Below are 21,985 nucleotides of genomic sequence, written 5' to 3'. Positions count from 1 at the left end.
ACTGGGGCATGGATAAATAGCAAGAAGGGGTTAGACAGTACAGAGACAGGTCATCAAGGAGCAGGTAGGGGTTAGACAGTACAGAGACAGGTCGTTAAGGAGCAGGTCGGGGTTAGACAGTACAGAGACGGGTCGTTAAGGAGCAGGTAGGGGTTAGACAGTACAGAGACGGGTCGTTAAGGAGCAGGTAGGGGTTAGACAGTACAGAGACGGGTCGTTAAGGAGCAGGTAGGGGTTAGACAGTACAGAGACGGGTCGTTAAGGAGCAGGTAGGGGTTAGACAGTACAGAGACGGGTCGTTAAGGAGCAGGTAGGGGTTAGACAGTACAGAGACGGGTCGTTAAGGAGCAGGTAGGGGTTAGACAGTACAGAGACGGGTCGTTAAGGAGCAGGTCGGGCTTAGACAGTACAGAGACGGGTCGTTAAGGAGCAGGTAGGGGTTAGACAGTACAGAGACGGGTCGTTAAGGAGCAGGTAGGGGTTAGACAGTACAGAGACGGGTCGTTAAGGAGCAGGTAGGGGTTAGACAGTACAGAGACGGGTCATTAAGGAGCAGGTAGGGGTTAGACAGTACAGAGACGGGTCATTAAGGAGCAGGTAGGGGTTAGACAGTACAGAGACGGGTCATTAAGGAGCAGGTAGGGGTTAGACAGTACAGAGACGGGTCATTAAGGAGCAGGTAGGGGTTAGACAGTACAGAGACAGGTCATTAAGGAGCAGGTAGGGGTTAGACAGTACAGAGACAGGTCATTAAGGAGCAAGTAGGGGTTAGACAGTGCAGAGACAGGTCATTAAGGAGCAGGTAGGGGTTAGACAGTACAGAGACAGGTCATTAAGGAGCAGGTAGGGGTTAGACAGTACAGAGACAGGTCATTAGGGATCAGCCAGGTTACTAAGTACTGCACTTCTTTGTACTGCACATTTTTTTTTAATTTTAATGTCTTTTCTCTCTCTTCCTTTAATGCTTTCTATCCTTCTCTATCCTTATTAATGTAATGTGATGATGTGTTGACCTGCCAAAGGACTACAGATGAAAATTTGCTTTTGTGCTAACTCTGGCACATTTACATTTTTAGTGTAAACTAAAAATGTCAATTGATGTGCATTGTCCCTTTTAAATAAACAAAAAGAACAGACAGTACAGACAGGTCATTAACGAGCAGGTAGGGGCCAACAATTTCGGAATGTTTTTTGTTGATTTAATTTGTATTTTTTAACATCTGCATTTCAATAAAACGTAAAAAAAAAAAATATATATATATATATATAAATAAACTCCTCTGGGGAAACTGAACCGGACGTCCCGCCCACTCCACCTCTCCGGACCCGGGGAATCCAGACCGGGATTTGCCGGACGCCGAAATCACACACACACCTCCTCCTCTACCTCTCTTTTGTTTGGAGAAGGAGGACCATGCTCCCTCCAGACCCGGTCCAACTCCACTAACGGAACCTTTATCGATCTATCGACCATGATATCCGAGATGGAGATCGAGGAGGCGGATGAACTATCGTCCGGGTTCCCGCTCCACTGTGGCTGTAGAGACGCGGAGCTGGGCGCTCTGTGCGCGCTGGTCCACCGCACCGCCGACCCCTCGGACCTCGGCGCGCAGGACCCCCGCTGCGGGTGGACCCCCATGCACTGGGCCGCACGCTTTGGGAAGGTACGCGGGCACGCGAAGTCGGGGATTGAGAGTGAGGGACAGACGGACGGGTTGGTTTTTAGACTCTTAACCCTCTTTGGGGATTAGGGGTGAGAGCGGGACAGGAGGTGGAAGTTCACGCGAGATCAGGTCGGGCGAGAGTATAACTTTTTAACTCATAAATGAAGGGATTAATTAGGCAGATTAGTGCAGATAATAACTACGTGATTGATGAACATCCGGGTCTGTGTATACTCTGCAAGCGTCTCTCTCTCGTGCTCTCTCCCTCTCTCTCGGTTGTTCCCTCTCTTGCTCTCTCCCTCATTCTTTTGCTCTCTCCCTTTCTCTCTCTCTCGGGTTTCCTAGCATTGGTGAATTTATGGATTTAAACTCAGTGTGACTCCGCTGATTGGTCGCAAGCCCCGCCTTCCGCCGGTGACGTCACGCCTGAGGCTAGAATCAAAACGTGGATATTATAGTGATGCTGCAGTGGTAAATCGATATTCATTCATTATAAATAATCTATAATTAGCAAAAACTCCATGTCCATTGAACAGATAAAACAATGATATATGCAGAGGCCTATATATATTCTTTTCTAATTTTATTTTCTTTGATTTTTAATTATATGTTATATATTTGCTTAATACAGAGTGGTAGGGTTAGGGTGTCTCAGGTAAATCTTCTTTTAAATTATGATGGTACTACTCACACAATAATAATCTTAACTCATCTTTTGTATTGTTATAATGTTAACTCGTCTTTTATATTGTTATAATGTAAACTCATCTTTAATATTGTTCTATGTAAACTTATTTTTTAATTGTTATAATATAAACTCATCTTTTATATTATTATAATATAAACTCATCTTTTAAATTGTTATAATGTAAACTCACTATATACTCAATACGAACTAGTTTGCCCTCTTGTTATGATGTAGCCTCACTATATTTATATGTATATTTATGATGTAGCCTCACTATATTTATATATATATTTATGATGTAGCCTCACTATATTTATATATATATTTATGATGTAGCCTCACTATATTTATATATATATTTATGATGTAGCCTTACTATATTTATGTATATATTTATGATGTAGCCTCACTATATTTATATATATATATTTATGATGTAGCCTCACTATATTTATATATATATATTTATGATGTAGCCTCACTATATTTATATTTATGATGTGAACTCAGGGGCCAATGGACGGCGGCCGGAAGCGTCTCCTGGACCATTGGGAGAACATGGTCAACAAGAAGGCCAGGACGGACAGTGAGTAGGCTCCAGAAGGTCTTTAGGACGGACAGTGAGTAGGCTCCAGAAGGTCTTTAGGACGAACAGTGAGTAGGCTCCAGAAGGTCTTTAGGAAGGACAGTGAGTAGGCTCCAGAAAGTCTTTAGGACGGACAGTGAGTAGGCAAAAGAAGGTCTTTAGGACGGCCAGTGAGTAGGCTCCAGAAGGACAGACAGTGAGTAGGCTACAGAAGGTCTTTAGGACGGACAGTGAGTAGGCTACAGAAAGTCTTTAGGACGGACAGTGAGTAGGCTCCAGAAGGTCTTTATGACGGACAGTGAGTAGGCTAAAGAAGGTCTTTAGGACGGACAGTGAGTAGGCTCCAGAAGGACAGACAGGGAGTAGGCTTAGTGAGCGGACCAATCACAGCCCTTGTTGCTGCGTCGCCTCAACGGAAGGTTAATATTTTAGAGAGGCGCACGTCAGGCCCTTGGGGTGGACTCAAGGAGGGTCCGCAAGGTTCTAAGAAGGATGTTCATAGACCCAAGTGCCAAGCACTAACCATCACTAGGTTAACCCATTCCCCGTTTGCAACACAGATAGCGAGGGTAGGATGCTACACCATGCTTGGGTTAGATGCTACACCATGCTAGGGTTAGATGCTACACCATGCTAGGGTAAGATGCTACACCATGCTAGGATAAGATGCTCTACCATTCTAGGATAAGATGCTACACTATGCTAAGATGCTCCACCATGCTAAGATGCTCCACCATGCTGAGTACTGTTTTTAAGTGTCCATGCGTTTGTCTTTCCTCCATTTTGTTTAACGTCACAAGACGACACCAGAGGCCTCTTCAAAGGCTTCCTAAGGCCCAGCTCCTGCACCGGCCCCACTGAGGTCCTCCTCCCGCCCCCCGGCCCCCTCAAGACCACCGCCGAACCGTCCAATCAAAAGCACTGCTCCTCCTTCGCGTCGTCCAATCAGGAGTCCCCAGGAGAGACTCGACACGCCTCTGACATGTGCGGCTCGCTGCATCGCTCTGGGAGCCCCGCCCCCATGACCTATGACCTGGGGGCTGTGACCTTTGACCTGGGCGATCTCCTGCTCTACGGACATCACCATGGCTACGGGGACACGGCCGAGGACATTGGCGTCGCCGGGACACGGCAGCAACCTTTGGCGTAGGGGACGTCACAGGTTCGATTCCCTCACCCGACTCTGAGGAGATGAACTGGCTTCAGACGCTCTGAGGAATACGTCGGTTCTTTCGCACGTTTTTTTATCGGACACGATCGTTTGCAGTATTGAGGGGAAGTTGGTTTTTCAAACGCCGACTTTAAGACGCGTTTGAAAAGTACTTGAGCGTCCTGTTGGAGTTTAAAGTACTTTAAAGGAACTTCAGTACTTAAAAGTCCTGTGCAGTTTCAAATTACTTAAAAATTTGCCTAAAGTCACTTAAGTTTCTGGACGTCTTTGCTTCGGATCTGAGGGGAACTTAAGAACTTAAGAGATTCCTCAACCAAAGAAAACCATTTTTTATTTGCTCGTTTTAAATTCCATGCGGTGCTTAAAACAATGTCATTTTATACTCGTCTTTTTCACTCAAATGACAGTCTTTGTGTTAATAATTGATAAGCCCTATTTGTTTTGTAAGTGAACTTTGTCACCTGGGTATAATTAAATGTTCATGTTCTGTCCTTTAATCTTGTTTTTTTGTCGTAGTTAATGTCCCTCAAGGAAAGATTTGGTTGAGAGTCAGAAACCATGTAAATGCAGTAAATGCATGATATTATGTCCACTATACAGACACTCTGTAAACAGCTCGGGTTAATTGATATCGTCTAATTAATTTATGTGTATTGTTAAATTATAAAGTTATACACCACCCGTCCAATAGGCGACGCTGTCGGATCTAAAATCCGACAGGAACTACTACTATTAGGAGGCTGACGTCCATGGTTAGTAAACATGTTTAAATCCTCTTTATAAATCAAACATTTAGAAAAATGTATTTATTTGTCTCTTGTGGACGTTATAGGATAATTTAATGTAAACTAGTGAGGGGTGTAAATCCAAATTAAAAAGTAATAAAACTGCATTGCGACATACGGCCCAAGAAAGCGCCAGAGAGACCAAAACGGAGAAGCACTTAATGCTGTCTTGGAGATATAATATGGATTTATACACACTCAGAAGCAAGTAATGCTCTTTTATGCAATATGAAAATCTAAAATTAAGCCCAGGAAAGTGGCAATAAACTGAATTAGACGTGTATACATTTAAAAACACATTAACGGTTCAATACGGGATGGCCGTGGCTGCACCACCTCCGTCCAACAGGAAGCGCTGTGCTGTCGGACCTACGATTCGGGTTTAAAACCACCAAAGAAGAAACCAGGAAACGCCTTCTGTTATGAACCTGACATCCACGGGTCAGAGAACCAGTCCCGATTCAGTCCGGGATCAATAATCACACCTAATGATCATCTATCACCCGTAAAGGCTGCACTGCCATGCAGACCACGTGGTTTAAACAGGCAGTCGACCGTCGCTTGTGGGTCACGTGTCTGTCAGTCTCATCCAGACCTGCATTCACACCTAATGGGGGGTCGTTGACCGGGTCTAGACCGTGCTGCACCCCTACTTGGGGGGCGTGGACTAGATCTACCTGCACCCATGCTGGGGGTTCGTGGATCCGACCCGTGGGGTTCGACACCGGGGTGAAGACCTATAACAGTCTGACCCGACAGAAGGAGCCCCTCATTCTGACGCGGGACCGGGTTGCCACCTGGTAGGGCTGCGATATTATATGTAATATGATAATAAGTTATGATGTTGTCATTTTGGCTTAACTCACGAGCGACCTTCCGGGATCGAACCAGCGACCCTCAGGTTAGAAGTCAGTTCAATCCCCAGCTCCTCCTAGCTCCTGTGAGCTAGGAGGGTACGTGTGCATGGACCCATTCATACACACATGGACTGTGTGTATGAAAGGGATTAATGTGTGATCTGGTGAATGTGTTTGAATGAGTGAATATGTGTAAATGTGTGTGAATGGGTGATCTGGTGTATGAATGGGTGAATGTATGAAGTAGTGATCTGGTATATATATATATATATATATAATTATTTTTATTTTTTTGATTAAACACACTTCCATCAGGTACAAAAAATATGTAAGGTACAATGTATAGAACGCCGGTGTGGGTACCAGATCGACTCGGGGTTCTAGATGCGCAATAATGACGCACTTCCTGTAAACCCTGTCTTTTAAATGCGCATGCGCGTTTCATTCATTCCCATTATTCCCAAGTATTAACGATCTCCCTTTGTTTTCTAATCTATGAATAATAATCTAATGTACAAAGATTGATCAGATAATATTTGTGGCTTTAGATTGATGGCTAACGTGAGCTAATAAACGTTAGAAGGGGGGGGGGGGGGCTTTCATCAATATAGGATTAGTTTTGTAGGTGATCATTTCTTTAACACATGTGAAAACAAAAATATACGTGTAACCGAGCGTTTTATTGTTGCTTATACTTGGGTAATATATAAAAGAAGAATCGTTAACTCCATTCATTGAACGGGGCGATCCACTTTATTTCCAGAGAGGTATTCCACAAAGCCGGTTTTATCACATAACCGGGTAAATTAACCCAGGAATTGCGGTAACCCTAGGTTTTCCGTTCCAAAATGAACACGGTATATTAGTTACTAGAAACATATGCTCTGAATCAAATCTGGTCGGAGCAGGTTTTGCGCAGGTTAAGTTTGGAACATAACCCGGTTTTGGGAATTTAAACCTGTGTTCACCGCAGATTTCATGTGTTCATGGCATGCCCTTTTGATGAGAGGCCTGTTGATATCGGAGCGCAAATTATTCGTGCAATCCACCGGGAGCAAATAATAAGACCACGGCTCGACATCTTGGCATATCCAGATTACTTTTTGCTGGAGAGATATAGATTCTCGAGGAAATCTTTGATATATTTAAATAGCCTTCTCCAGACTTACATAGCCAACACTACCAATCCAGGACCTGGCCTGAGTTCGCTCCAGACTATTTGCCTAGCGCTCTGTTTTTTGCAAATGGTCGTTTTATCTATAATGTTGGAGATGCTGAGCACATCTCAGTCCTTTCAGATGACCCATCCACGTCCGGACCAAGATTTCCATCGGCCTCCTATCATACAAAGAGCAATATTGGCTGAGTACTATGCTGAGAGGCACCTACAGAAAGTATAAAATAGTCGGACTTGCATCCACTGGAGAATGTTCGATCGTAGCTGGCGGCTCCATTACAAGCACTAATCCATCTTGATCTGTGAAGTTGATGAATAGTCACTTTTAGGTTTACCAAAAAAAACATTTGGAACATTTTCACTGTGGCACGCACACGGTTTGCATGTGTTACTTCGAAGACAAACAAAATCAAAAATATAAGAAAAACAGAAAAACAGAAAAATTCAACCAGTGGGGTACCCTCACATGGCCCCTGACTCTCTGAGGAGGTACCGCCAGGTACCCCCTCCATGCCAGGGCGCCCTGAATGTGTCTATTACCAGCTCCTCCACCGGGGTCAAGACAATTTGAGGGCCAGATCCAGTTTGCTGAAAAAAAAGGGCTTATTTAAATGCAGGATTGACAAATATGGTATGCCAATCTAAATGCTGGACTGACAAAATATACCAATATGATGGTGGGAAAAGCTTACCAGTTTGTATGTTTTTATACTTCAATTTTACTTCATCTGCTGACCGCTTGGGAGCCATCGGAGTACATATTTTTTTAGAAGAGAATGGTTATGTGGTAGGAACGTTAAGAATGCTTAACTTGGATATTAATAGATTCATGGCTCAAATATTAAGGATCATGCTTTTGACATTTTACGCGGTCAGCGATCCGCTACCAGGCTTTGGTTCTCTGGGTTGCAGAGGCTTTAGCGTTCCCTTTTCTTGTGATGATGTCCTTCTCCTCGTCATAGCTCTCCAGGAGAACCTGGAGTTCCATTTCATTGAAATAAGCGGCCCGTTTCGCCATTTCGTTCAGGGTTTCCATGATCCATACATCACGTCTTTATAGGTTTGGCGTGGACGCGCACAACCCTGTGTTAACCAACCCCGTGTTGATTGAACTAATGCATAACCCGTGTGATGGAACCGACAACTCTGGTTTAGTTGGCACAGGGTCAATCAACCTAGAGTTCAGAGGTAACTCTGTTTTTGTTAAACCTCTGTTCGTGGAATACCCCACACCCCGCCTTATTTTTACGTCCATGATTGAGCCCCGTTTTAACACTTCCGGGTTTTGTCCGTTGGCTTGTGTCGATACGTCATCTGTAAGCGCAGGACCCCGAGTCGATCTGGCAGCCGAGTCGATCTGGTACCCACACCGGTCATTATTGGGAAAATAAGCCCCGACAGGGCGAACAGGACACCGGCGTCTTGCTTCGCCCTGAAGGGGCTTATTTTCGATAATGACCGGTGACGTTCTATACATTATCCCGCTTATTACACGGCTACTTACCAAACAAAAAAGTAACTTCACATGGTGTGTCTTTTTACAATTTATTTGTTACTGTCGTGTTCTTGAAGAAAGTAGTTCAATCCGTGTCACTTTTAACTCACTTTATTTGTTAAAGTATTTCAGTAAGGTAACTATGAAGCAAAAGGAGGGAATTGTATTTAACACGCATGGAGAGAGATACCGCAGAGATATCTTACAGCCCCGGGGGGCTTTCCCCCCTCCCCGACTAAGACATTTCCTGGGGGAAACACTGAAATGTCATCGTAAACGGGTCCAATGTCGTGTTTGTCTTCAGGTACAGCTGCGGCCCCACCGTCTACGACCACGCCCACCTCGGCCATGCATGGTAACCAACGACGACCAAATCAGTCCTCATTAGATCCATTCAACCTAGCCCCCCGTCCAGTGAATGCTTCAGACATGAACTTGTTCCGCTCTCCGTCTCTCGCTGTAGCTCGTACGTCCGGTTCGACATCCTCCAGAGGATTCTGTCCAGGGTGTTCGGGGTCAGTGTCGTCCACGCGCTGGTCATCACCGACATCGACGACAAGATCATCAAGAGGAGCCAGGAGGTGACGCCGCGACATCACTCCAGACGTCAATGCATTGATCAATAAAACACGTTTACATTCAGGGCGTTTGGCAGACGCTTTTATCCAGAGCGACTTACAATAAGTCCATTAGTCTTTAGAAAGAGAAACAACAATATATCTCTGTGGGTACAGTAAGGATGTTCATAGAACCAAGTGCCAAGCACTAACCATCACTAGGTTAACCCATTCCCCGTAGCCAACACAGATAGCTAGGGTAAGATGCTACACCACGCTAAGGACTGTTTTTATGTCCAAGGACGTACACACACAATAAGTGCGTACATTAAGTGCCAGGACGTACGACACACAATAAGTGTGCTCATTAAGTGCCAGGACGTACAACATACATAAATGCACACTTATTATTAAATAATTATAGAGATAATTGTGTTCTGTATTTGTTTACACGTCTGATAAAACCTTTTACTTTGTAGGAAAACATGTCTCACACGATCCTGGCCAGGATATACGAAGAAGAATTCAAGAAGGACATGCTGTCATTGAAGGTGTGTGAAGACACTTTTTTATTATGTTTAAAAATATCATTCAGAATGTCAAACTATTTCAACATGCATTAAAAATATACAGAGTTCATTGCACTGACTGCTGTGCTAACATTACATTCATAGGTGTTTTAACTCATTGTAAACTTGTGTGAAGAATCTGTTCTGTGCTAAGAAATTGTTTGTCTGAGTTATGGATCAGATAGTTTTACCCTTTATTTGAAATCAGATTTAAGTTTAGAGGACATATTCTGATACCTAATAGGTTGAAGTACCCATTATATAAAAGCAGGATTGCCGTTGAGAAAATGTGCTTTCTCTATAATTAAACTTGCATTACAAATCAGTTCTGTGCTAAGCTATCATTTATCTGAATTAGGGATAAATAGTGATAGTTCCTTTCATTATTTATCCGTTTAAAGGACATTCCCTAATACCTATTTGGTTGCAGCACCCGTTATATAAAAGCTGTTAAAAATATAAAATGTGTTTCCTCTAAATAAGTGTCCGTACCTGGTTTGTATATTCTAAATGGTTTGTTCTAGGTCCTGCCTCCTGCGGTGTACTTGAGAGTGACTGAAAACGTGCCTCAGATCGTGGCGTTTATCGAGCGCATCGTGGCTAACGGCCACGCTTACCCCACACAGAAAGGTAAACAACCGTTATTTAATATCGTACACAAGTTAGTGTGTTTCATCGAATAGCCCCCGACCCTCAGAGTGGAATAACCTCATTATACCAGGCTCAATTAAAGAATCATATCTTTCTTTGTTATTTATGTTTAGGAGTCATTCGCTCTTATATCTCCTTTTGTATAATTGGATTCAATTAAAGGATGATAACATTTACGTTAACATTCAGGGCGTTTAGCATACGCCTACATCCAAAGCGACTTACAATAAGTCAGTTTGTCTTCGAAAAGAAAAAACAACAACAATATATCTCTGTGGGTACAGTAAGGAAGTTCATAGAACCAAGTGCCAAGCACTAACTATCACTAGGTTAACCCATTCCCCGTATACAACTGATATTCGGCTGTAAGACTACATCATAGCCGTGCAGGTATTGAAAGTTAAACCACACTCCTTCAGCAAGTTAGAATATAGTATTCAGTGCTAAGCATTATTTTTTAATTGAATGCATAAGCATCCCTCTGATAAAGTACATCCATGTAACAAACATTAACTGGACAGGAATTACTCTCAAATAACTTTATTCTGTGAACTGTAAGATTTTCTCCACCAAATTTCTCTAGCCACACAAGTTTTGCAATTCTGCCGTAGTTTGTCTCGTTCCATCCCCAACGCTTTTCTGTCGTTTCTTTTCGTAATCTGCGTGTCCGTAGGTGACGTGTACTTCGACATCCGAAGTATCGGCCAGCGCTACGGGAAGTTCTCCTGTTCCGTCGAGCTACCCAGCGAATCCGGTCGGTTCTACGTTTCAAACCAAAAGCAGACCTTCATTTTCCCACAATCCTTCACTCCCACCTCACTGCAGCCTGGTTTGTTTTGTCCGATCTTTTTGGACAGCGAACTCCGATAAACGTGACGCGCGGGACTTCGCCCTCTGGAAGACCGCCAAGCCTGGGGAGCCGTCCTGGGACTCCCCCTGGGGGGGGGGGAGACCGGGCTGGCACATCGAGTGCTCCACCATCGCCAGGTGAGGAGGGGGGAGGAGAGGGAGAGAGGGTAGAGGGTTAGGGGGGAGGAGAGGGAGAGAGGGTTAGGGGGGAGGGAGAGGGAGAGAGGGTAGAGGGTTAGGGGGGAGGGAGAGGGAGAGAGGGTAGAGGGTTAGGGGGAGGAGAGGGAGAGAGGGTAGAGGGTTAGGGGGGAGGAGAGGGAGAGAGGGGGAGGGTAGAGGGTTAGGGGGAGGAGAGGGTAGAGGGTTAGGGGAGAGGGAGAGAGGGTAGAGGGTTAGGGGGAGGAGAGGGAGAGAGGGTAGAGGGTTAGGGGAGAGGGAGAGAGGGTAGAGGGTTAGGGGGAGGAGAGGGAGAGAGGGGGAGGGTAGAGGGTTAGGGGGAGGAGAGGGAGAGAGGGTAGAGGGTTAGGGGGGAGGAGAGGGAGAGAGGGTTAGGGGGGAGGGAGAGGGAGAGAGGGTAGAGGGTTAGGGGGGAGGGAGAGGGAGAGAGGGGGAGGGTAGAGGGTTAGGGGGGAGGAGAGGGGGAGGGTAGAGGGTTAGGGGGGAGGGAGAGGGTAGAGGGTAGAGGGTTAGGGGGGAGGAGAGAGGGTAGAGGGTTAGGGGGAGGAGAGGGAGAGAGGGTAGAGGGTTAGGGGGAGGAGAGGGAGAGAGGGTAGAGGGTTAGGGGGAGGAGAGGGAGAGAGGGTAGAGGGTTAGGGGGAGGAGAGGGAGAGAGGGTAGAGGGTTAGGGGGGAGGAGAGGGAGAGAGGGTAGAGGGTTAGGGGGGAGGAGAGGGAGAGAGGGTAGAGGGTTAGGGGGAGGAGAAGGAGAGAGGGTAGAGGGTTAGGGGGGAGGAGAGGGAGAGAGGGTAGAGGGTTAGGGGGAGGAGAGGGAGAGAGGGTAGAGGGTTAGGGGGGAGGAGAGGGAGAGAGGGTAGAGGGTTAGGGGGAGGAGAGGGAGAGAGGGTAGAGGGTTAGGGGGGAGGGAGAGGGAGAGAGGGAGAGGTGGGGGGGAGGAGAGGGAGAGAGGGTAGAGGGTTAGGGGGAGGAGAGGGAGAGAGGGTAGAGGGTTAGGGGGAGGAGAGGGAGAGAGGGTAGAGGGTTAGGGGGGAGGAGAGGGAGAGAGGGTAGAGGGTTAGGGGGGAGGGAGAGGGAGAGAGGGAGAGGTGGGGGGGAGGAGAGGGAGAGAGGGTAGAGGGTTAGGGGGAGGAGAGGGAGAGAGGGTAGAGGGTTAGGGGGAGGAGAGGGAGAGAGGGTAGAGGGTTAGGGGGGAGGAGAGGGGGAGAGGGTAGAGGGTTAGGGGGAGGAGAGGGAGAGAGGGTAGAGGGTTAGGGGAGAGGAGAGGGGGAGGGTTAGGGGGAGGAGAGGGAGAGAGGGTAGAGGGTTAGGGGGGAGGAGAGGGAGAGAGGGTAGAGGGTTAGGGGGAGGAGAGGGAGAGAGGGTAGAGGGTTAGGGGAGAGGAGAGGGGGAGAGGGGGAGGGTTAGGGGGGAGGAGAGGGAGAGAGGGTAGAGGGTTAGGGGGAGGAGAGGGAGAGAGGGTAGAGGGTTAGGGGGAGGAGAGGGAGAGAGGGTAGAGGGTTAGGGGAGAGGAGAGGGGGAGGGTTAGGGGGAGGAGAGGGAGAGAGGGTAGAGGGTTAGGGGGGAGGAGAGGGGGAGAGGGGAGGGTTAGGGGGAGGAGAGGGAGAGAGGGTAGAGGGTTAGGGGGAGGAGAGGGAGAGAGGGGGAGGGTTAGGGGGGAGGAGAGGGGGAGAGGGTAGAGGGTTAGGGGGAGGAGAGGGAGAGAGGGAGAGGTGGGGGGGAGGAGAGGGAGAGAGGGTAGAGGGTTAGGGGGAGGAGAGGGAGAGAGGGTAGAGGGTTAGGGGGAGGAGAGGGAGAGAGGGTAGAGGGTTAGGGGGAGGAGAGGGGGAGAGGGTAGAGGGTTAGGGGGGAGGAGAGGGAGAGAGGGTAGAGGGTTAGGGGAGAGGAGAGGGGGAGGGTTAGGGGGAGGAGAGGGAGAGAGGGTAGAGGGTTAGGGGGGAGGAGAGGGGTAGAGGGTAGAGGGTTAGGGGGGAGGGAGAGGGAGAGAGGGTTAGGGGGGAGGAGAGGGAGAGAGGGTAGAGGGTTAGGGGGGAGGAGAGGGGGAGAGGGTAGAGGGTTAGGGGGAGGAGAGGGAGAGAGGGTAGAGGGTTAGGGGAGAGGAGAGGGGGAGGGTTAGGGGGAGGAGAGGGAGAGAGGGTAGAGGGTTAGGGGAGAGGAGAGGGGGAGAGGGGGAGGGTTAGGGGGGAGGAGAGGGAGAGAGGGTAGAGGGTTAGGGGGAGGGAGAGAGGGTAGAGGGTTAGGGGGAGGAGAGGGAGAGAGGGTAGAGGGTTAGGGGAGAGGAGAGGGGGAGGGTTAGGGGGAGGAGAGGGAGAGAGGGTAGAGGGTTAGGGGAGAGGAGAGGGGGAGGGTTAGGGGGAGGAGAGGGAGAGAGGGTAGAGGGTTAGGGGGAGGAGAGGGAGAGAGGGTAGAGGGTTAGGGGAGAGGAGAGGGGGAGAGGGGGAGGGTTAGGGGGAGGAGAGGGAGAGAGGGTAGAGGGTTAGGGGGAGGAGAGGATGGGGGCGAGGGGGAGAGAGAGAGAGAGAGAGAGAGAGGCAGGCCATATACAACAAATATGGACAACATATAATAAGTGTGTACATTAAGTGTCAGGACGTCTCTCTCTCCAGCTCAGTATTTGGCACCCAGCTGTGTGTCTGACCCGCTTCTCTCTCTCCCCAGCTCAGTATTTGGCACCCAGCTGTGTGTCTGACCCGCTTCTCTCTCTCCCCAGCTCAGTATTTGGCAGCCAGCTGGACATCCACTCTGGGGGGGTGGACCTGGCCTTCCCCCACCACGAGAATGAGGTCGCCCAGAGCGAGGCCTACCACCGCTGCCCCCAGTGGGGGAACTACTTCCTGCACTCAGGTGGAGGGCGCCCATATTAGGAAACACTTCTCACTCACTCTCACACACTCACTCATCACACACACACACACACCCACACACACACACACACACACACACACACACACACACACACACACACACACTAATGCAACACACACACTCACTCAATCACACACAAACACACACACACACACACACTAATGCAACACTCACTCACTCAATCACACACAAACACACACACACACACTAATGCAACACACACACACACACAGACATTAATGCAACACAAACACACACACTAGTGCAACACACACACTCACTCAATCACACACACACACACACACACACACACACACTAATGCAACACACACACTCACTCAATCACACACACACACACACACACACACACACACACTCACTCAATCACACACAAACACACACACACTAATGCAACACACACACACACACACACTAATGCAACACACACACTCACTCAATCACACACACACACACACACACACACACACACTAATGCAAAACACACACTCACTCAATCACACACAAACACACAAACACACACACACTAATGCAACACACACACACACAGAGACATTAATGCAACACAAACACACACACATTCATGCAACACACACACACACACACACACACACACACACACACACACACACACACACACACACTTGTAACCCAAATAATCTGCTTTGTTCTTCAGGTCACTTGCATCTCAAAGGGAGTGCCGAGAAAATGTCCAAATCCTTGAAGAACTTCATCACGATAAAGGTCAACTGTTTCTTATAACGCGACAACACAACGAATAACTCAGAACTCACACCTCGCTGCGTTGCGATCGCACAACATGTTTTCAAACTGCGATTTTACGGGAATTGCGAAAAGGTTATTTCACTAATTCTGAGTCAGGTTGTGATTTTTATCTCCAGGAGTTCCTGCGGTCGTACTCTGCCGATGAGTTCAGGATGTTCTGCCTGCTGACGAAATACAGATCAGGTACAAACTCTTACAGAACACAGACCTGTCTGTCTGTCCTCTGACCAGTCTGTCCTCAGACCAGTCTGTCCTCAGACCTGTCTGTCCTCAGACCTGTCTGTCCTCAGACCTGTCTGTCTGTCCTCTTAGCAGAACACAGACCTGTCTGTCTGTCCTAAGACTTGTCTGTCTGTCCCCATGTATAGCAGAACACAGACCTGTCTGTCTGTCCTCAGACCTGTTTATCGGTCTCCGTGTATAGCAGAACACAGATCAGTCTGTCTGTCCTCAGATCAGTCTGTCTGTCCTCTGACCTGTCAGTCTGTCCCCTCAGCAGAACACAGACCTGTCTGTCCGTCCTCAGACCTGTCTATCTGTCCCCATGTATAGCAGAACACAGACCTGTCTGTCTGTCCTCAGACCTGTTTATCTGTCTCCGTGTATAGCAGAACACAGATCAGTCTGTCTGTCCTCAGATCAGTCTGTCTGTCCTCTGACCTGTCAGTCTGTCCCCTCAGCAGAACACAGACCTGTCTGTCCGTCCTCAGACCTGTCTATCTATCCCCATGTATAGCAGAACACAGACCAGTCTGTCTGTTCTCAGATCAGTCTGTCTGTCCTCTGACCTGTCTGTCTGTCCCCTCAGCAGAACACAGACCTGTCTGTCTGTCCCCATGTATAGCAGAACACAGACCTGTGTCTGTCCTCAGACCTGTCTGTCTGTCCTGACCTATCGGTCTCCCCCCCTGCAGCGATCGACTTCAGCGAGGGCAGCATGCTTGCGGCCCGCAGCCAGCTGGAGGCGCTGGTGACCTTTGACCACGGGGCCCAGGCCTACATGAGGGGCCAGCTGCTCTGCCCCCCACTGGACCCCGACCGGCTCTGGGACAAGTAGGGCCTCCTTGACCTCTGACCCTGTTTCCTAAATATTCTGGCGTTGTTTAGAGTCCGTAGGGATTTGAATGTTTGACTTTGATGGATGGTCCATGACTTCCATTTTGAATTCCGGATTACATTGAATGATCTCTGATGTGTGTTCGCTTAAAGGGTAATTCCGGTGTAAAATGGATTTGGGATATGTTTTGTATGATAACGAGTTGAAACGTTCGTTTTGGAGCACAAAAACCGCATATAGACGCATTCTTCAGTTGGCTGTTTTTAGCCGATTCTATCAAAACGCTATAAACTTGGAACGATGGGGGCACTGGTTATGGTAAAAACTAAATCGCTATTTTAAACCACTTAAAAGGCTAAAAGTAGCCCGACACTTCTTTGGTAGTACAATAAGGGTCTTAACATATAAAACAAGGCATTGAGAACTTTTTAATTTTACAGAATGTTTATTAAAAAGGACATTTTATACACACAATACCATCAGTAGATCACCCGTCGACGCCATTTTGTTTTTAAGACTCGATAGGTAGATTGACGAACACAAAATTTGTGACATCCATCAGGAACACGCAAGCTCTGTGTTCACCAATCTACTTTATAGTTTATAGAATCGGCTAAAAACAGCCAACTGAAGAAAGCGCCTATATACGGTTTTTGTGCTCCAAAACGAACGTTTCAACTCGTTATATTACAAAACATATCCCAAATCCATTTTACACCGGAATTAATCTTTAACTGATGAATACTGATCAAAATGGATAAAATCTCGTCGTAACTCATCATAACTTTTAAAAGTGTTAAAATGTTGTGGTTTTGTTTATACAAAACCTAAATGTATTCGTCCAATCAGACTCTAGACTCCAAAGTCTTTGGTTAATTCATATCTCGAGTGATGACAGACAAGAAGAAGTCAATGAAAAACATGTTTCACTTTCTGTTGCTTCATTACCCGTTTAATTATCAGGTAGTTAAGGCCTAAACGGTCAGAATGGATTTAATTTGATGGCTTCAGCTCATTAGTAAAGGACCTAGAATGTGGTAGGATTGGAAATTGTGTCTAAATCATTCACTATGAAATCAAGAAAACTGTCTTTTAATCGATATGATAATTGTGTGTTTTTGTTTGAACAAAACCAAAATGTATGTGTTTGTTGTGTGCTGCCCTCTTAGCCAGATCTCTCTCGGAAAAGAGGTTTTAAATCCAAATGAGACTTTTATTAAGTCTCATTGACCTAAACATTGACTTAAGTCATTGACTTAAACATTTACTTCAGTCACTGTAACGGCACCATCACATGGTCGGAGCGGATAACAAATATCCTCTCCGACCATGAGATGATGGTCGGAGATGTAGGCTGAAGACATTGGGCTGCTTTGGAAACAATGAATTTATTTAAGCATTGCTTTAGACACATGGCGGGATGGTTATTAAATCAACGAAAGGAAATAGAACAAAACAGAAAGGAAACCCTAACTAAACCTAACTCTGGGGGAACAAACTATCAGAAATAAAATGTAGGTAAGTCTGCCGGGTCCTCTAACTACGTTGCGCTAACCGGAACTAATAACGTGAAAACAACCATCGCCAACCACCAACGCATAAATTATAGGAAAAGAAAGAATGTTCCCACATGGGAAATTGGTGCTTAACAGCAACTTGCAGTAGATACATCAAACTCTACCTATATATAACCTAAATATTGACCTAAATAATGACTTAAGTCTCATTAACTTAAATGACTTAACTCTCATTGACTTAAACATTGACTTAAATATTGACCTCAGTATGAATGACTTAAAAATTGACTTAAGTCTCATAGACCTAAAAATGGACTAACGTCTGATTGACCTTAAAATAGACTTACATCTCATATAATTATTAAATCTCTTTGTGCGCCCAGGCTGGCGGAGGTCAAAGGTCAGGTGCTGGATGCCCTGGCCGACGACTTCGACACGCCCCGAGCAGTGCACGCCGTCATGGACCTTGTTTCCCATGGCAACCGCCAGCTGCAGCCCGTCGCTGAGGTGGGTGGGGTGGCATTCCATTGGAGGAGGGGCCGCCTGACTCGGAGCAGGCCGTGAGCAATGATGAATCTAAAATAAGAAATGATGTTAAGAATCGTCACTGGGCTTCAAATACTCTTTATATATATGTATGTACATTCCTTTATTTAAAACAAATCTGTTCACCTAATGCAGCAGGATCGTTTTAGTTGTCGTTTTAAATGTTTTTAAAGTGTAAGAACCTTCAGAGTTAACCCTGGGTTAGGGTTCCAGTCCCTGGGTTATGGTTAGGGTTCCAGTCCATGGGTTAGGGTTCCAGTCCCTGGGTTATGGTTCCCGTGCCTGGGGTAGGGTTCCCGTCCCTGGGTTGCTGTCCCTGGGTTAGGGTTCCAGTCCCTGGGTTAGGGTTAGGGTTCCCGTCCCTGGGTTAGGGTTCCAGTCCCTGGGGTAGGGTTAGGGTTCCAGTCCCTGGGTTAGGGTTAGGGTTCCAGTCCCTAGCCCTGGGTTAGGGTTAGGGTTCTAGTCTCTGGGTTAGGGTTCCAGTCCCTGGGTTAGGGTTAGGGTTCCAGTCCCTGGGTTAGGGTTAGGGTTCTAGTCTCTGGGTTAGGGTTCCAGTCCCTGGGTTAGGGTTAGGGTTCCAGTCCCTGGGTTAGGGTTAGGGTTCTAGTCTCTGGGTTAGGGTTCCAGTCCCTGGGTTAGGGTTAGGGTTCTAGTCTCTGGGTTAGGGTTCCAGTCCCTGGGGTAGGGTTAGGGTTCCAGTCCCTGGGTTAGGGTTAGGGTTAGGGTTCTAGTCTCTGGGTTAGGGTTCCAGTCCCTGGGGTAGGGTTAGGGTTCCAGTCCCTGGGTTAGGGTTCCAGTCCCTGGGTTAGGGTTCCAGTCCCTGGGGTAGGGTTAGGGTTCCAGTCCCTGGGGTAGGGTTAGGGTTCCAGTCCCTGGGTTAGGGTTAGGGTTCCAGTCCCTGGGGTAGGGTTAGGGTTCCAGTCCCTGGGTTAGGGTTAGGGTTCCAGTCCCTGGGGTAGGGTTCCAGTCCCTGGGTTAGGGTTTGGGTTCCAGTCCCTGGGTTAGGGTTAGGGTTCCAGTCCCTGGGTTAGGGTTAGGGTTCCAGTCCCTGGGGTAGGGTTCCAGTCCCTGGGTTAGGGTTTGGGTTCCAGTCCCTGGGTTAGGGTTAGGGTTCCAGTCCCTGGGTTAGGGTTAGGGTTCCAGTCCCTGGGTTAGGGTTTGGGTTCCAGTCCCTGGGGTAGGGTTAGGGTTCCAGTCCCTGGGGTAGGGTTAGGGTTCCAGTCCCTGGGGTAGGGTTAGGGTTCCAGTCCCTGGGGTAGGGTTAGGGTTCCAGTCCCTGGGGTAGGGTTAGGGTTCCAGTCCCTGGGGTAGGGTTAGGGTTCCAGTCCCTGGGGTAGGGTTAGGGTTCCAGTCCCTGGGGTAGGGTTAGGGTTCCAGTCCCTGGGGTAGGGTTAGGGTTCCAGTCCCTGGGGTAGGGTTAGGGTTCCAGTCCCTGGGGTAGGGTTAGGGTTCCAGTCCCTGGGTTAGGGTTCCAGTCCCTGGGGTAGGGTTAGGGTTCCAGTCCCTGGGGTAGGGTTAGGGTTCCAGTCCCTGGGGTAGGGTTCCAGTCCCTGGGGTAGGGTTAGGGTTCCAGTCCCTGGGGTAGGGTTAGGGTTCCAGTCCCTGGGGTAGGGTTAGGGTTCCAGTCCCTGGGGTAGGGTTAGGGTTCCAGTCCCTGGGGTAGGGTTTGGGTTCCAGTCCCTGGGGTAGGGTTAGGGTTCCAGTCCCTGGGGTAGGGTTAGGGTTCCAGTCCCTGGGGTAGGGTTAGGGTTCCAGTCCCTGGGGTAGGGTTAGGGTTCCAGTCCCTGGGGTAGGGTTAGGGTTCCAGTCCCTGGGTTAGGGTTCCAGTCCCTGGGGTAGGGTTAGGGTTCCAGTCCCTGGGGTAGGGTTAGGGTTCCAGTCCCTGGGGTAGGGTTAGGGTTCCAGTCCCTGGGTTAGGGTTCCAGTCCCTGGGGTAGGGTTAGGGTTCCAGTCCCTGGGGTAGGGTTAGGGTTCCAGTCCCTGGGGTAGGGTTAGGGTTCCAGTCCCTGGGGTAGGGTTAGGGTTCCAGTCCCTGGGGTAGGGTTTGAGTCCCTAACACCCCAATCCCGGTGTGGCCCCCCAGGCTGACGGAGCAGCCCGAAGCCCAGCGGTAGTGGGGGCGGTGCTCACCTACGTCAGGGAGCTGTTCGGTCTGCTAGGCGTCGACCTGCTGGACAGACAGGTAACCACTCACCTGGAGAGACAGACTCACACATCACTCTTGATTCCCCTCAGAAGTTTTGAGGTTAATTAATTAAGTTTAAAATAGGGCTGCTCGATTATGGAAAAAATCATAATCGCGATTGTTATCGGCAATGTTGAAATCACGATTATTCAAACAATTATTTTTGAGTTTGAAAACATGATGTACTTATTCAGCATGTCTCTCCCAAAAAACACTTTGTAACTGAGAACTTTGAAATTTCGCCTTAAAGAAAATGCACAAAATGGTCAAAAAGAAAATGTTCAAATCTAAAATAATGTACAGATATGTATCCAGCTGTTCGAAAAGAATCGAAAAAAAATCGAAAGTTGATTAATTGTCCAGCCCTAGTTTATAACAGAACTTTCTGTTGCTTCATTACCTGTTTAATTAATATAAATGAAGGCTTAGACTCAAATTTATGTTAATGAAGCCTCAGCTGTTAATTAAGCCTTTCATTTATTAAGCCTCACCTGTTAATTAAGCCTTTAGTTTACTAAGCCTCTCCTGTTAATTCTTTAGTTTACTAAGCCTCACCTGTTAATTAAACCTTAGTTCATTAATCCTCACCTGTTAATTAATCTTCACATGTTTAAGGCTTTAGTCTATTAATCCTCACCTGTAAATTAAGCCTCTCCTGTTAATTAAGTCGTTAGTTTATTAAGCCTCACCTGTTAATTAAGCCTTTAGTTTACTAAGCCTCTCCTGTTAATTCTTTAGTTTACTAAGCCTCACCTGTTAATTAAACCTTAGTTCATTAATCCTCACCTGTTAATTAATCTTCACATGTTTAAGGCTTTAGTCTATTAATCCTCACCTGTAAATTAAGCCTCTCCTGTTAATTAAGTCGTTAGTTTATTAAGCCTCACCTGTTAATTAAGCCTTTAGTTTATTAAGCTCACCTGTTAATTAAGCCTGACCCATCTTGTCGTCGCCCATCAGGAGGAAGGGCTCTCCGGCTCCTCCCCCGTCGCCGTGGATACTGTGGTGGAGCAGCTGTGTCAGTTTCGGAGCCGTGTGCGGAGCTTCGCCCTGGCCCCGTGTGAGGCCCCGCCCCCCCAGGGCCCTGGCTCCACCTCCGCTAGACCCCGGACCCGCCCAGACCGGATCCCCCTCCTGGAGGCCTGCGACGCCCTCAGGAAGGACCTGGCCCCCGTGGGCGTGCTGATCAAGGTGAGGGGAGGGGCTTACCAAAGGTCAAGGGAACCGTTTGTCATCGCCGAATGAACCGGTTCTACAAGGGAACCGGTTCTGTCATCTCCAGGTGAACCGATTCTACAAGCTAACCGGTTCTGTCATCTTCGAGTTAACCGATTCTACAAGCGACCTGGTTCTACAAATGCACTGGTGCGTCATACGTCTAGGTGGGCACGCCCACTTGTGATGTCAGAAGAGGGAGATTTTGAAAGGGCTAACCACATTCACACCTGGTGGTATGTCACCTTTGAAAACCCGGTTCCAAGTGGGACCTGGTCCTCAAGTGAACCCGGTTCTTCAAGTGAACCGGTTCTCGTTCCTTTTGCCTTGACGGCCATCCCTCCTCTCTCTGTATCTCATCATGGAGATGATGAGATACAGATCTCCTGTTGTCGACCCCTGATGTTGATGTTCTCCTCTCTCAGGACCGAGGGGTGACCTCCACCTGGGAGCTGACCAGGAGGACGGCCCCGGATAAGGAGCAGGACTAGGACCAGGACCAGGACCAGCTCTAGGACCAGGACCAGGACCTGGACTAGGACCAGGACCTGGACTAGGACCAGGACTAGGACTA

General features: G+C 47.9%; 2 protein-coding genes across 2 annotated transcripts; both read left to right on the top strand.

Annotated features, from left to right (window-relative positions):
- The first annotated feature begins 1,411 nt into the window (after window positions 1-1,411).
- Window positions 1,412-4,606, top strand: LOC307077408 (uncharacterized protein). Its single transcript, XM_079738824.1, has 3 exons — window positions 1,412-1,664; window positions 2,863-2,938; window positions 3,739-4,606. Exons 1-3 carry the CDS (start codon window positions 1,473-1,475, stop codon window positions 4,086-4,088), a joined length of 618 nt encoding a protein of 205 aa, XP_079594950.1. The 5' UTR covers window positions 1,412-1,472; the 3' UTR covers window positions 4,089-4,606.
- A 720-nt stretch (window positions 4,607-5,326) lies between these two features.
- cars2 (cysteinyl-tRNA synthetase 2, mitochondrial) lies at window positions 5,327-21,952 on the top strand. Its single transcript, XM_079738361.1, has 15 exons — window positions 5,327-5,694; window positions 8,728-8,778; window positions 8,887-9,004; window positions 9,460-9,531; window positions 10,074-10,179; window positions 10,874-10,954; window positions 11,058-11,187; window positions 13,933-14,066; window positions 14,782-14,849; window positions 15,008-15,074; window positions 15,806-15,944; window positions 17,849-17,972; window positions 20,095-20,193; window positions 21,157-21,387; window positions 21,837-21,952. The coding sequence occupies exons 1-15, from the start codon at window positions 5,417-5,419 to the stop codon at window positions 21,900-21,902; spliced, it is 1,764 nt and encodes a 587-aa protein (XP_079594487.1). The 5' UTR covers window positions 5,327-5,416; the 3' UTR covers window positions 21,903-21,952.
- Window positions 21,953-21,985: the final 33 nt, after the last annotated feature.

Source organism: Pollachius pollachius, assembly GCF_949987615.1.
Source record: "Pollachius pollachius genome assembly, chromosome: 6".
Lineage (NCBI taxonomy): Eukaryota > Metazoa > Chordata > Actinopteri > Gadiformes > Gadidae > Pollachius > Pollachius pollachius.
This window is presented reverse-complemented; position numbering and strand designations above follow the sequence as displayed.